Source organism: Melanerpes formicivorus, unplaced genomic scaffold (genome assembly GCF_026170545.1).
Source record: "Melanerpes formicivorus ecotype bairdi unplaced genomic scaffold, bMelFor1.0.p_v2 SCAF_36, whole genome shotgun sequence".
NCBI classification, from domain to species: Eukaryota; Metazoa; Chordata; class Aves; order Piciformes; family Picidae; genus Melanerpes; species Melanerpes formicivorus.
The window spans coordinates 404,933-420,885 of record NW_027142388.1 but is presented as its reverse complement, the minus strand read 5'-3'; the positions used below and the strand labels follow the sequence as shown (position 1 = coordinate 420,885).

General features: G+C 49.1%; 1 protein-coding gene across 4 annotated transcripts in view; it reads right to left on the bottom strand.

The window, feature by feature from the left end:
• Positions 1-15,953, bottom strand: part of CABIN1 (calcineurin binding protein 1) — a 136,863-nt gene that overhangs the window by 94,635 nt on the left and 26,275 nt on the right. For all 4 annotated transcript variants that reach the window (XM_068157146.1, XM_068157149.1, XM_068157148.1 and 1 more), the window contains exons 18-24: positions 15,714-15,867; positions 14,533-14,648; positions 10,951-11,112; positions 6,183-6,389; positions 4,854-4,999; positions 4,272-4,533; positions 1,422-1,682 (exon numbers count right to left, since the gene is read on the bottom strand). In XM_068157146.1, coding sequence (XP_068013247.1) covers positions 1,422-1,682; positions 4,272-4,533; positions 4,854-4,999; positions 6,183-6,389; positions 10,951-11,112; positions 14,533-14,648; positions 15,714-15,867 — 1,308 coding nt within the window. The remainder of the gene's footprint in view (positions 1-1,421; positions 1,683-4,271; positions 4,534-4,853; positions 5,000-6,182; positions 6,390-10,950; positions 11,113-14,532; positions 14,649-15,713; positions 15,868-15,953) is intronic.

The window sequence follows — 15,953 nt, the reverse complement described above, 5'->3', positions numbered from 1 at the left end:
TCTCTCTGTGTAAAACTTCTTCCTAACCTCCAGCCTAAACCTCCCCTGGCACAGCCTGAGACTGTGTCCTCTTGTTCTGGTGCTGGTTGCCTGGGAGAAGAGACCAACCTCTGCCTCTCTACAACCTCTCTTAAGGTAGTTGTAGAGAGCAGTAAGGTCACCCCTGAGTCTCCTCTTCTCCAGGCTAAGCAACCTGGCTACAACCTACCTTCAGGTAGTTGGAGACAGCAGTAAGGTCTGCTCTGAGCATCCTCTTCCCCAGGCTAAGCAACCCCAGCTCCCTCAGCCTCTCCTCACAGAGCTCTGTTCCAAAGCCCTCCCCAGCTTTGTTGTCCTTCTCTGCATACATTCCAGCAAGTCAACATCTTTCCTAAACTGAGGGGCCCAGAACTGGACACAAGACTCGAGGTGTGGCCTAACCAGTGGACAGTGTATAAACTCTCCTAACTTCAAGCTATGGAATACAACAATGAAAGCAGACCTGGTCTCCTTGGAAGCAAGACACCACTGGGTACATCCCAGATGCACTGCTTTCATCAGGCAACACAGTGAAAGCCAAGGTGTTGTGGCTACTACTCCAACTCATGCATGCATGTGTGCTTTCCCAGATGTGAGGTGCTTCTGAAACCTCTCCACATTCGATTTTGATAAAAATTGACTGATGAACTGAATCTAGAAGTGGAATTCCTGTCTTTGAAACAAAACCAGCCTAAGTAAAGGACTCCCTTTTACTCTCCAAGTCCACAGCTTCACAGATTGCATCAGTACCAGAACAAGAGGACAGTCTCAGGCTGTGCCAGGGGAGGTTCAGGTTGCATGTTAGGAATGAGTTCTATACAGAGAGAGTGATTGCCCATTGGAATGGGCTGCCCAAGGAGGTGGTGGTCACCGTCATTGGAGGTTTTCAGGAGGAGACTTGATGGGGTGCTTGGTGCCATGGGTTAGTTGTTTAGGTGGGTTGGATTGGTTGATGGGTTGGACACGATGATCTTGAAGGTCTCTTCCAACCTGCCTTGGTTTATTCTAAATAAAGTTGGAAGGGACCCTTAAAGGGCATCTTGTCCAATCCCCCTTCCAGTACCTGAAGGGGGCTGCAGGAAGGATGGAGAGAGACTGTTTACAAGGGCCTGTGGTGACAGGACCAGGGGCAATGGCTTCAAACTAGGGAAGGGTAGGTTTAGATTGAGTATCAGGAAGAGGTTCTTCACTGTGAGGGTGCTGGAGCACTGGAACAGGTTGCCCAGGGAGGTGGTTGAGATCCCTTCCCTGGAGATATTCAAGGTGAGGCTTGATGAGGCCCTGGGCAGCCAGATCTAGTTGGGGATGTCCCTGCTGACTGTGGGGAGGTTGGACTGAGTGACCTTTGGAGTTCCCTTCCAGCCTGGACCATTCTATGATTCTATGACTTAACTTTCTGTTACCTCCAGCGCTTCCATGGCAAGTTCGGGTGGATTGTGGTAGTGAATCTTCTTCGGGTAGCGGGCAGCCTCCTCGTGCAAGTAATGAGCTGCCTGTTTGTAATGAAGCAGGTAGACAACAGGAGGCTGCTTCTGCTTCTCTGCAATCTTCCCCAGCATGTAGTGGATAAGCCACTCCTCCTCATCACCGTCGCCCTCACAGCGAGATGCTGACGTAAAGCACAGTTTGGCTGTCTCCAACATACTGTCTCGCCGCTCTTCCATCTGTGTGTGAACCAAAGTGGAGACAAGACAACATCAATTCACCAGGGATGGGGTGGGAACCCCTAAAAATACAGCCCTGCACAGCAACTTGCAACAGCCACAGACAGCGTATCAAGTACTGGCAACCTGAAGCGTGTCCAAAGGATCAAATGCACCCTGAGAACCCCCCCAAGGATGTGTTCAGGGAGGGGGTTCTGCTCATCCCAGCAAATGCTGACACAAACACCCACAACCAGCTGTAAATCTGAAAAATAATAATCCAATATAAACAGCTACCAAGGCTGTACCACTGCTTCAGAGCTGTGATTATCTGCATTTTCAAGCAGGGACATTCAGCAGAGACATCCTCCACTACAGCAGGTTGCTCAGAGCCCTGTCAAGCCTGACCTTGATTATCTCCAGGGATGGGGCCTCAACTACCTCTCTGGGCAACCTGTTTCAGTGTTCCATCCTGGTGCAGAACTTGTTCACAGTATCACAGAATCACCAAGGTTGGAAAAGACCTCAAAGATCATCAAGTCCAACCTATCACCCAACAGCATCTAATCAACTAAACCATGGCACCAAGCACCCTGTCAAGTCTCCTCCTGAACACCTCCAGTGATGGTGACTCCACCACCTCCCTGGGCAGCACATTCCAATGGCCAATCTCTCTATGAAGACCTTCTTCCTAACACCCAGCCTAAACCTCCCCTGGCACAGCTTGAGACTGTGTCTTCTTTTTCTGGTGCTGGTTGCCCGGAAGAAGAGACCAACCCCCACCTGGCTACAACCTCCCTTCAGGTAGCTGTAGACAGCAATAAGGTCTCCCCTGAGCCTCCTCTTCTCCAGGCTAAGCAACCCCAGCTCCCTCAGCCTCTCCTCACAGGGCTGTGCTCCAAACCCCTCCCCAGCTTTGTTGCCCTTCTCTGGACACCTTCCAGCAACTCAACATCCTACCTAAACTGAGGGGCCCAGAACTGGACACAGGACTCAAGCTGTGGCCTAACCAGTGCAGTGTACAGGGGCAGAATGACCTCCCTGCTCCTGTTGGCCACACTGTTCCTGATACAGGCCAGGATGCCATTGGCCTTGTTGGGCACCCAGGCACACTGCTGGCTCATGTTCAGCCTACTATCAACCAGTACCCCCAGGTCCCTTTCTGCCTGGCTGCTCTCAGCCACTCTGACCCCAGCCTGTAGCCCTGCTTGGGGTTGTTGTGGCCAATGCGTAGAACCTGGCACTTGGATGTTTTAATTCTCATGCCCTTGGACTCTGCCCACCTGTCCAGCCTGTCAAGGTCCCTCTGCAGAGCCCTCCTACCCTCTAACAGATCAACACCTGCCCCCAGCTTGGTCTCATCTGCAAACTTCCTGATGATCAACTCAATCCCCTCATCCGGATCATCAATAAAGACATTGAATAGGATGGGGCCCTGCACTGATCCCTGGGGCACACCACTGGTGCCTGGCTGCCAGCTGGACGTGGCACCATTCACCACCACTCCACTGGTTCAAAAAGACAGAAAAAATATTTCCCTTAGCAAGTCCTTTGACTGTTCAGAGAGCATTTAGAATTGCTCACTTTGGCTTAGCCATCAACTTCAGGAACAGTTTTTCATCCTCATCATCATGCACGAAGAGCTAAGGAATTCATAATGACTTTTTTTTTTCCTATGTAAACTCCACCAATCTGCTCATTCTGGTCTTTTGTTTAAAAGCCCCAAAATGCAGAGAAGGGTGATGATGTCTTCAGCTAACAAGAGCTGACACATGGACACAGATATCAGAGTAATTCTTGCTCTTTTTACTATTTAATTATGTACACATTTCACCCTCTCCTGGAAGCACTGCATGACATTTACAGAAGGGAAGGTAAATGTAACTCCCCTTTCCAGAAGGTTACCATAATTTTATGTCACCTTCAAAAGATAATTCAAAGATCAGGGCTCAAAACCAATTTTACACAGATTGGTTTGTTTGGTTTTTCTCAGGCTGAGAGAGTTGGGGCTGTTCAGCATCGAGAACACTCCAGGGAGACCTCAGAGCAGCCTTCCAGTACCTGAAGGGGGCTACAGGAGAGCTGGGGAGAGACTTTATGTAATGACTCATAGTGATAGGGAAAGGGAATGCATTGAAGCTTCAAAAGAGGATATTCAGACTAGAGATTAGGAAGAAATTCTTTAGAGTGAGGGTGGGGAGACACTGGAACAAGCTGCCCAGGAAGGTCGTTGATGCCCTCCCCTGGAAGTGTTCATCCTGGGCTGGGTGGGAGGTGTCCCGCCCTGTGGCAGGGGGGAACTAGATGGAACTAGCTGGAACTAGATGATCTGTAAGGTCCCTTCCAACCTAAACCATTCTATAAATTTATGAAAAAGAAAGAAAAAAAAACAAACCCAAAGACCACCTTTAAATGGTGCTGCCCAGCAGCACCTTGTGTGAATGGAGATTAGAACTCTCAGCGTGGCTAAGTAACCAATACAGTCTGGTATGTGATAGACAGCATGGGAACATGGCACAGCCACCTCAATATTGAATTGATGAAGTTACTGCGTTGGAAAAGACCATCTACATCATCCAAAACTCCATCCTGCTTTCAGCTAGATCCCACCTGCTGCACCACTTCAGGAGGCAGTTCTGCTTTCCACTGCTTCAGCTGTCGGGAAGCAAAAGAGTGCAGGGCGTAGGAGATGGTTCCGTACTCGATCCACAGGGAGAGGTTAGAGCTGTCGATCTCCAGAGCTCGCTTGAAGCAGTTCAGGACAGGAGTGGAGTGCTTCCAGATCGGGCCATCACTTTTCAACTCATTAGAGTTCAGCTTGTCCTGAATGCGACTTGCCCGAGCCAGAGCCATGCCAGCCCATGAATCAAACCTAGGCGAGCAGGAATACAGCACATCAACAACCACCCCCCCTCGACATGACACTGAATGGCAAAACCAGGCTGGTTTTGGTATTTCCACCACTTTCTGACGTTTTTATATGCTCTCTCAAAACAGATGTCTGCATCTCCTCCCCCTGTCATAGAGGAACAGAGGCTGGAATGCCTATATCACACTGACTTGACTCAAATGCTTTGCTAACAAAGTCCTGCCCCCACATGAAAAGCAGGTCACAGAACCATGGAATGTTAGGGGCTGGTAGAAGGAAGTGAGCAGAATGAAAGATGTGCAGCAGGCTTCAGCAACACTGACCTGTTTGGACAAATACAAATGTCATGCATGTAAAATTTAATGGCCTTAGACTGTTCTTTGTTCTTGAAGTGATAGTCTGCCAGAAGATAGTAGAGCTCAGTCACCACTGGTGGAGAATAGTCTGCCCCATCCGGGAGAGAGGGTGCCTGAAAATCAACAAAAGGAAAGATGAAAACCTCCCTGAGAGATGAACTGCTCCTTCCTTGCAGGGCTGGGAGCCTTTTTGGCACATCAAATATGAAAACAGTGGAAGCACTGGCTTCAAACTGGAGAAGGGCAGATTTAGATTGGGTATTAGGAAGAAGTTCTTTACTATGAGAGTGGTGGAACACTGGAACAGGTTTCCCAGGGAGGTGGAATGGGCTGCCCAGGGAGATGGTGGAGCCACCATCACTGGAGGTGTTTAAGAAGAGACTGGATGGGGTGCTTGGCACCATGGTTTAGTTGATTAGATAGTGTTGGATGATAGGTTGGACTCAATGATCTCCAAGGTCTCTTCTGGTCTATTCTACTCTATTCTATTCTACTCTACTCTATTCTACTCTACTCTACTCTATTCTACTGTACTCTACTCTATTCTACTCTACTCTACTCTATTCTACTCTATTCTATTCTACTCTATTCTATTCCATTCCATTCCATTCCATTCAGACTGGACATGAGGAAGAAGTTCTTTACTGTGAGACTGGTGAAGCCCTGGAATGGGTTGTCCAGGGAGGTGGTTGAGGCCCCATCCCTAGAGGTGTTTAAGCCCAGGCTGGATGAGGCTCTGGGCAGCCTGATGTAGTGTGAGGTGTCCCTGCCCATGGCAGGAGGGTTGGAATGAGATGATCCTTGTGGTCCCTTCCAACCCTGACTGATTCTATGATTCTATTCTACTCTACTCTACTCTACTCTTCTCTACTGTATTCTTCCCTGGAGATATTCAAGGTGAGGCTTGATGAGGCCCTGGGCAGCTTGATGCAGTTGGGGATGTCCCTGCTGACTGCAGAGGGGTTGGACTGGATGACCTTTGGAGGTCCCTTCCAGCCTGGGCCACTCTATGATTCCACAGGTACACAGAGCACTTACAAACACTAATGAACACCTCATACTCCTTCCCCAGTCAGGAATGTAGTGTTAATTAGCACCACACCTTGCCAGCCCAAGACCACTTGGGGATGTCATTCTGGTATTATTTAAATACAATTCCCTGAAGAAATGCAGCACTGTGGAATAAATCCTTCCCCAAACTACCACAAAGTCAGCAGAAAAATAACCACAATTAATGTTACTCCTTTCAATCATATTTTTTTTGGTAAAAGAATTCAGTTTTTCAATGAATTCTACCTTGCTGCATGTTCCTTCAATATAGGCAGACACAGCATCCAGGCTCAGCATAGGTTTGTCTGTCCGAGGGACAATTGTAGCAGTCTTCTTCAGAAGGTTGGCCAAGTCAGCAGACACTGTGCTGGTTTTGTAGCTGTCAAATTCTGGAAGAGTCTTAGGCTTAAAATACTCAAACATGAACAAAGCATCTTCCCACGTTAGGTCAACCTGAAGAGGAAGTAGATGAGAGGTGAAAAAAAAAAAGGAAATCATTATCTCAAATTCCAAAATCCCAAAGTCATCCAATGTTGGAATGCTGTGGCTTTCTAGTTTGTATGGATAAACAGGCTACTGTAGCAGGAAACAAATGAAACCTCCCAAGAACAAAACAACTCCAGGCACCTGCTGCTCACAAAGGCTAAAGTATGGGCTGTACCTTCATGCAGGTCCCTGAAGAACAAAGTCATTCTACTTGCTTAGAAGAGCTGCCCAGGTGAGACCCCACCTGGAGTACTGCCTCCAGTTCTGGAGCCCCTATTACAAGAGGGATGTGGAGGTGCTGGAACGTGTCCAGAGAAGGGCCACGAGGATGATCAGAGGGCTGGAGCACCTCTCCTATGAGGACAGACTGAAGGAGTTGGGGCTGTTCAGTCTGCAGAAGAGAAGGCTCTGAGGTGACCTAATTGTGGCCTTCCAGTATCTGAAGGGGGCCTACAGGAAGGCTGGGGAAGGACTGCTCAGGATCTCAGGCAGTGATAGGACTAGGGGGAATGGAATGAAGCTGGAGGTGGGGAGATTGAGGCTGGAGGTGAGGAGGAAGTTCTTCCCCATGAGAGTGGTGAAGCCTGGAATGGGTTGTCCAGGGAGGTCGTTGGGGCCCCGTCCCTGGAGGTGTTTAAGCCCAGGCTGGATGAGGCTCTGGCCAGCCTGATGTAGTGTGGGGTGTCCCTGCCCATGGCAGGGGGGTTGGAACTAGATAATCCTTGTGGTCCCTTCCAATCCTGAATGATACTATGTAAGCAAGCATCAATTACAAGGATCCTCTCAATTAGGCCAAGTCTAGTTGAGAAGTGTCCCTGGCCATGGTGGGGAGAGTTGGAGTAGATGAGCTCTGAGGTCCCTTCCAACGTGAGCCATTCTAGGATCCCATGAGTCCTGAGTGCCACTGAGATCATGGGTAAGATATGGAGGAGAAAAGCTCTGCAACTTCAAACTCAAATGAGAAGAATAAATGCCTAAATAATGACAAGAAGAGATCAATAGAGGGGAAAAAAAAATCATCTTCCAACTCTCCCCAGAGAGGTACCTTGATAATGCATTCCTCACATTCCCCTTGCTTGAAGAGAGAAACAGAAATAATGAAAAATCCATAGTTACAGCTCTCTTCTGCCAGACTCAGTTTTACTCCTTCTCCTGTTCATCTTATTCCTTACAGTAAATTTGACTTCTGTACTCCAAACAAGGAAGTTGCATCACTAAAAATCAATGTGCCAATGATTTCAATAAGAACTTTTGAGTCCAGAATTGCTGAAATGGAACAGATGTGTTGCAGGGGGGAAGCAGAGGGAAATGTATTTCTGCTTCCCTTTCTCTTAATAGTTTCCATTTTCTCCTGATCTTCATTTTCCTAATAGGTAAATGTGTCAGGACACACAAGTGGTCAGTGAGTAACAGCAGCAGCATTTGTGTATTGGCAGAAGGTCTGCTTTGCAGTGCTACAGAAAGGGACCTGGGGGTATCGGTTGATAGTAGGCAGAACATGAGCCAGCAGTGTGCCCAGGCAGCCAAGAAGGCCAATGGCATCCTGGCCTGCATCAGGAACAATGTGGCCAGCAGGAGCAGGGAGGTCATTCTTCCCCTGTACTCAGCACTGGTTAGGCCACACCTTGAGTCCTGTGTCCACTTCTGGGCCCCTCAGGTTAGGAAAGATGTTGAGTTGCTGGAAGGTGTCCAGAGAAGGGCAACAAAGCTGGGGAGGGGTCTGGAGCACAGCCCTGTGAGGAGAGGCTGAGGGAGCTGGGGTTGCTTAGCCTGGAGAAGAGGAGGCTCAGGGGAGACCTTATTGCTGTCTACAACTACCTGAAGGGAGGTTGTAGCCAGGTGGGGGTTGGTCTCTTCTCCCAGGCACCCATCACCAGAACAAGAGCATACAGTCTCAAGCTGTGCCAGGGGAGGTTTAGGCTGGGTGTTAGGAAGAAATTCTTCCCAGTCAGAGAGACTGGCCATTGGAATGGGCTGCCTGGGGAGGTGGTGGAGTCACCATCACTGGAGGTGTTTAGGAAGAGACTGGATGGGGTGCTTGGTGCCATGGTTTAGTTGACTAGATGGTGTTGGGTGATGGGTTGGTCTTTTCCAACCTGGTTAATTCTATTCTATTCTATTCTGGAGCCAGAAAACTGTTTTGCTCATAGGAAACTGGGTTTTCATGTATAATTTTATGATTAGGTAAATGCAAAAATCATTGGAGGTTTTGGAACAAGCTCGGTGATGTTTCAAGGCACAAGATTGCTGACCTGCTTTTCCTGTCCCTTTCCTTCTGCAGTCGTTCTTCTTCCAAACCCAACTCTAGTGGTTTGAGCCTTAACTGGGAGTTAAAAGCCCAGATGGGGGAAAGGCTGAGAATCTCTCCCCCACTCCCCCCTTCTCCCTCCAAAGAGAGAGGGAAAAGAAAGGGTAAGGAGCAAATCCACTAAACAATAATCTGGAGTTGGCTTGGAAGTAGAGAGGTGAAGAATTTTCTTTAAACTATATATATATATATATAACAACAACAGGAAAGGTTCACAAGGGCAAGGAACAAGGATGGATGGGAGGGGGACAGAAGAGAATAATACAAAACCAGTCTTTCTCTGAGGCGCAGGGGCAGCAGGGAGAAGGATCAGGTCCGGCCACGTGGCTGAGGAGCAGGAGAGCAGCTGCAGCAGCTCTCATCCAGCAGAGGCAAGAGCCAAAAGGAGGTCCAACAGCTATGATGTCCTGCTTTTTATACCCTAGCTGGGCAGGGAGGGGGGAGTGGACCAGACTCAGCTTCCCAGGGGAAAAGGCCCTGCAGGGAGGGTAAAGTACCCGCAAGCCCTCCACCCTGCTTGGGTTTTTTGTTTTCAGAAAGGGCCTTAACCCACCACACCAACTGAACCTCACACATTGCTCAGAAACAGCTACCAGATATTTACTGCCATAGATTTCAAACCAAGCTACAATTTCATGTACTTGCATCATTTTAAAGTGGCAGCTCTCTTCTCTCAAGCTGACTCTTTCCTCTCTCATTTTCCTCATATGTGAACTACTTCTCTGTTGAAAACAGGAAAGTCACAGCTCAGTAACTGCAGTTTGTGGATAGCTTCAAACTGGCAGACTACTGCGAAAAGAAAATAGCAGCATCTCATCTGAGGGACACAGAAAGGGTCAGGGGGGGTAGAGCACCTCCGCTACAAGGACAGCCTGAGGGAGCTGGGGGTGTTCAGACTGGAGAAGACTCCAGGGGGACCTTAGAGCCATCTTCCAGTACGTGAAAGGGGCTACAAGAGGGCTGCAGAGGGACTGTTCCCAAAGGCCTGCAGTGACAGGATGAGGGGCAAGGGTTTGAAATTAGAGAAGAGCAAATTTAGATTAGATGTGAGGAACAAGCTCTGCACCATGAGGGTGATGGAACACTGGAACAGGTTACCCAGGGAGGTAGTTGGGGCCCCACCCCTGGAGATCTTCAAGGTGAAGCTAGACAAGGCCCTGAGCAACCTGATCCAGTGGAGGATGTCCCTGTTGACAACAGGGGGGTTGAATTAGATGACCTTTGCAACCCTTTCCAACCCGACCCATTCTCTATGATATTCACAAAAGCTCCCATATTTTTTAACAAGCTTATGTTCTACAATATATAAAAATAGAGACATTTTAGAAGGAAACTAAAGTGATCTTTCTAGAAAATGCATTAGGATGCATTAAAGTCAAACCAGGGCATATCATAGTATCAGTCAGGGTTGGAAGGGACCACAAGGATCATCTAGTTCCAACCCCCCTGCCATGGGCAGGGACACCCCACACTACATCAGGCTGGACAGAGCCTCATCCAGCCTGGGCTTAAACACCTCCAGGGACGGGGCCTCGACCACCTTCCCGGACAACCCATTCCAGGGTTTCACCACTCTCATGGGGAAGAACCTCCCCCTCACATCCAGCCTGAATCTCCCCACCTCCAGCTTCATTCCATTCCCCCTAGTCCTATCACTACCTGAGATCCTGAGAAGTCCTTCCCCAGCCTTCTTGTAGGCCTCCTTCAGATACTGGAAGGCCACAATTAGGTCACCTGGGAGCCTTCTCTTCTCCAGACTGAACAGCCCCAACTCCTTCAGTCTGTCCTCATAGGAGAGGTGCTCCAGCCCCCTGATCATCCTTGTGGCCCTTCTCTGGACACGTTAAAGCACCTCCACATCCCTCTTGTAATAGGGGCTCCAGAACTGGAGGCAGTACTCCAGGTGGGATCTCACCAGGGCTGAGCAGAGGGGGAGGATCACCTCCCTCGACCTGCTGGCCACACTTCTCCCGATACAGCCCAGGATGTGATTGGCTTTGCGGGCTGCAAGTGCACACTGAGAGCTCATGTTGAGCTTCTTGTCCACCAGCACCCCCAAGTCTCTCTCCTCAGGGCTGCTTTCCAGCCAGTAACTGGCCAGCCTGTATTTGTGCCTGGGATTGCCTCGACCCAGATGCAGGACCCTGCACTTGCTCTTATTGAACTTCATCCTCCATCATTCCAGGATACTCCACTGACATTCTCTCCCAGATCTCTTACCTGCTGTACTGAATGCTCTTCTAGGTACCTTGCTTTGCTTTTTTTGCTAGGGAAGCCATACAGGCAGTAGAAACACTGTTCCAAGGCTGTTTCCAACTCTTCTTTGTATGGGTGAGTATCTTCAGAAGTGGATGCTGCGAGTTCTTTTTGTAGTACCTGAACCTACATCATCGAAAAATACCAAGGAAAAAATCAGCTGAAATCTTTTGCCCTATTCTACTGCTTCTACCTTCCCCCACAGGCCTCATTACATCTTCCCCTCAGCAGGAACTCCCAGCTGCTCTCAGTAAGTCAGACTGATTGCTGCTCAAGGACTTAACGGCATATTAACATCTTCTCTTGCACATCACCTTCAGCAACCCACCCATGATGCAAGGCACTTGAGCAGACAATTCACCTGCAGAATGTAATCATTTAACACTAGTCTGTGAAAACACTTTTGTTTCACATTCTTGAGGCTGTGCTTCTGTTCCAACAATTCATCTCCTTTTCTCTTTGTCTTTCCAACACCCTCTTGTCTCTGAAAACTCAATTTCCGTGCTAATACCTGATGATATTTTAGTTTAGGAAGAAGGCAATTCTGAGACTGAGCACTGCAAGATTTTGTTCAAAGCCCTGGTGACATTTGTGATGATCTAGCAGTAAATTGATTCACAGCTCTCAATTACCTGTGGTTTATCCAGGTTCACAGGGCATACTATCAGCCTCCCTGGGCTGGAGATGCAGGCACCTTAGACAGACACCATTTAGATTCATCACATGGCAGTGCTGCATCTGAGGGCAAGCCTGGCTCTGGAAATGGGCTGCCCTCGTGCCACATGGTGCCTGAGCACTGGGACCAGCCCCCTGCTCACAAAGCAGATTCATGGAGAGGCAGCTCAGCTGTACCAGCATTATGCTCCTAACACCAGGGAGACTGAGGAGGGCAGGATGCAGAGATGTTGTAATAGTCAACAGAATCAGTCTCGGTTCAAGTGCTGTTCATTATCTCCAGCCCTACCACTGTGATCTGAGTCCTGCAGAAGCCCTCAGGCTCTCTGTGCCACCCTTCCCAGCTGTCTTGAATTACTGTCCTAGACACACTGCTGCTCAAATGCAGAGCTAGATGGAGTCTGGCACTGAGCTGTGCTTAATAAGCCCCAGGGAGTACTGAAAGAGAAATTAGTATTCAGTATCACTAAGGTTGGAAGAGACCTCAAAGATCATTGAGTCCAACCTGTCACCACAGACCTCATGACTAGAGTAGGGAGGACACTACTGCCCACTGCAGGCTTGAACTCACTCCCATTAAGGGTCTTATGCACTACCAACTGAGCCACCTCACCTAATTAAGAGATTCCTGAGTAGCTGTATGCAGAACTAATGACAATTTTCTGCTAGCTGGAGGTAATAAACCTCAATAAGTCAAGCTGAAGCTGTGAAGTGCCACTGAAATGTCACAGGACCACAATGTCTGGGCTTTGCTAGCACCCAGGTGCTCTCCCAGCCTGTCAGCACTCTGCACAGGGAGAAGCTGACTGCACTTGGCTTTCTAAGGCAGGGATGAGCTGAGGAACCAGCAGTACAAGCAGAAATATTCTCCTTCAGTCACATGAGATTTGCTTCCTGGTGTAACAACTAGAACTCAAGGAATCATCTTTAAAACGTCAGCAACAAATAGCTAACTGTTTTTATCTACTAGTGTTGTCCAGACAGACATTTCTGGAACATACAGGATCTTCTAACAACACCTGAACAACAGGCCTTCAGACACAGGGAAACAGAGGACTGAAGGAACTCTTGAGTCTCATCATCTTTGCTCAAAAGGAAACTAATAACCAAGTCCCACTTCAACATTGACAGTTATCATAGTTTCATGGTTTCAGTCAGGGTTGGAAGGGACCACAAGGATCCTCTAGTTCCAACCCCCCTGCCATGGGCAGGGACACCCCACACTAGATCAGCCTGGCCAGAGCCTCATCCAGCCTGGGCTTAAACACCTCCAGGGACGGGGCCTCGACCACCTCCCTGGACAACCCATTCCAGGCTTTCACCACTCTCATGGTGAAGAACCTCCTCCTCACATCCAGCCTGAATCTCCCCACCTCCAGCTTCATTCCATTCCCCCTAGTCCTATCACTACCTGAGATCCTGAGAAGTCCCTCCCCAGCCTTCCTGTAGGCCCCCTTCAGATACTGGAAGGCCACAATTAGGTCACCTGGGAGCCTTCTCTTCTGCAGACTGAACAGCCCCAACTCCTTCAGTCTGTCCTCATAGCAGAGGTGCTCCAGCCCTCTGATCATCCTCGTGGCCCTTCTCTGGACACATTCCAGCACCTCCACATCCCTCTTGTAATAGGGGCTCCAGAACTGGACACAGTACTCCAGGTGGGGTCTCACCAGAGCTGAGTAGAGGGGGAGGATCACCTCCCTCGACCTGCTGGCCACACTTCTCCTGATGCAGCCCAGGATCTGATTGGCTTTGCAGGCTGCAAGTGCACACTGAGAGCTCCTGTTGAGCTTCTCCTCCACCAGCACCCCCAAGTCTCTCTCCTCAGGGCTGCTTTCCAGCCAGTTATTGCCCAGCCTGGATTTGTGCCTGGGATTGCCTTGACCCAGATGCAGGACCCTGCACTTGCTCTTGTTGAACCTCATGAGGTTGGCTTGTGCCCACCTCTCCAGCCTGTCAAGGTCCCTCTGGATGGCCTCCCTTCCCTCCAGCTGTCTGCTGCACCACACAGCTTGGTGTCATCAGCAAACTTGCTGAGGGTGCACTCAATGCCACTGTCCATGGCACCCACAAAGATGTTGAACAAGCCTGGTCCCAGGACTGATCCCTGAGGGACTCTGCTTGTCCCTGGCCTCCACTGGGACATGGAGCCATTGACAGCCACTCTTTGGGTGTGGCCATCAAGCCAGTTCCTTATCCACCTAGTGGTCCACCCATCACACCCATGTGTCACCAGTTTGGAGACCAGGATGTGGTGCAGGACAGTGTCGAAGGCTTTGCTCAGGTCCAGGTGAACGACATCAGTTGCTCGCCCCTCATCTATTAATTTTGTCACCTGCTCATAGAAGGCCACCAGGTTGGTCAGTTAAATATGTTCTTTTTTTCCCCACATGTTAAACAGTATTTCCCTTTCCCCTTTCAGTCCATTATTTCAAATTGCTTTTGTCCTTCTTGGATTGCATAGAACTGAGGCTGATTAAGGGCACATTGGAGGGAGGAAGGAAAGGTTTGCACTGTCAGGTCCTGTCTCACCTATGGATAATTGAGCAGAATCATTTACTTCTTTTTACATTTCTCTCCTAATTCCCATTGAAGATGCTATTACAGCACAGAGTTGGCATCTCTTGGCTGACAAAAAGGCCTCTTTACAAAGAATGCCAATGATCTGGGGTCTGGAGTAACAAGCCATTGCTGCTCAGATTACATTGACCAAAACTCATGCATTTGCCTGGGAGAAGGAAAGTGGATTAAAGAGTGGGTGTGTAAGATGAAGACAAGGTAATAAACACTCTAATAGGACTCTCAAATTGTTCCCTACTTTGAGAAGGAAGTTGGCCCTTCTAAACTGAATTATTCTGTGATGTGAACACTTACATAGAACTTGAGAAGAGCACCATCTGAGTTGCAACACCAGGATCTTCTTCCCAAGTACTCATGAGCAGTGTTCAACAGCATGAGAGAAGAAGGCAGCATAGGGGTATCAGGACTCACTGCAAGAAAGAAGTAAATATTTAAGCAGCACAGAACCAAGTTAAATCCAACTAACCAATGCTTTATCTGGCAAAAAGAAGTCTCCTTTGTGATAAGCAAGTGATGTTTGCATAACCCTCTGGTCCCTTCAGCCAGCAAGGTATCACAGTATCATAGTATTGCCAAGGTTGGAAGAGACCTCGAGGATCATCGAGTCCAACCTATCAACACAGACCCCATGAGTAGACCATGGCACCAAGTGCCACATCCAATCTCCTCTTGAACACCTCCAGGGACGGTGACTCCACCACCTCCCTGGGCAGCACATTCCAATGACGAACGACTCGCTCGATGAAGAACTTTCTCCTCACCTCCAGCCTAAACTTGCCCTGGAACAGCTTGAGACTGTGTCCTCTTGTTCTGGTGCTGGCTGCCTGGGAGAAGAGACCAACCCCTTCCCAGCTACAACCACCTTTCAGGTAGTTGTAGAGGGCAATGAGGTCACCCCTGAGCCTCCTCTTCTCCAGGCTAAACAATCCCAGCTCCCTCAGCCTCTCCTCACAGGGCTGTGCTCAAGGTCTCTCCCCAGCCTTGTTGCCCTTCTCTGTATCACAGCATCACAGTATAACCAAGGTTGGAAGAGACCTCAGAGATCATCGAGTCCAACCTATCACCACAGACCTCAAGACTAGACCATGGCACCAAGTGCCATGTCCAATCTCCTCCTGAACACCTCCAGGGACGGTGACTCCACCACCTCCCTGGGCAGCACATTCCAATGACGAACGACTCGCTCGGTGAAGAACTTCCTCCTCACCTCGAGTCTAAACCTCCCCTGGCGCAGCTTGAGACTGTGTCGCGTTCTGGACTCTGGACACCTTCAAGTCTCTCAATGTCCTTCTTAAACTGAGGGGCCCAGAACTGGACACAGTACTCAAGGTGCAGCCTAACCAATGCAGAGTCCAGGGGCACAATGACTTCCCTGCTCCTGCTGAACATGCCAAATAAGCATTTTCTTATTCATATTCCAGAGCTAGATGGCAAAGAGCTCAACTCTAAAACTTACAAGTGAACCATTAACCCACCTTCTTCTCCCTGGTTTTGCTGCTGCTGGCAGCACAGAGACCGAAAAGCATCCTCCTCCTGCTGGATGATTCTGTGCAGGATAATCCATGGAAGCACTGAGGAGACATAGGGCTCCTTGGGTTCTTCCTGCACTGCCATGCTGCAGTCTATGATCTAATAAAGGAACAGACATTACAGAGTGATACACCAGGTGTATTTCTAAGCAACCCAACTTTTGGTGGCAACTGAGAGAGCAGCTG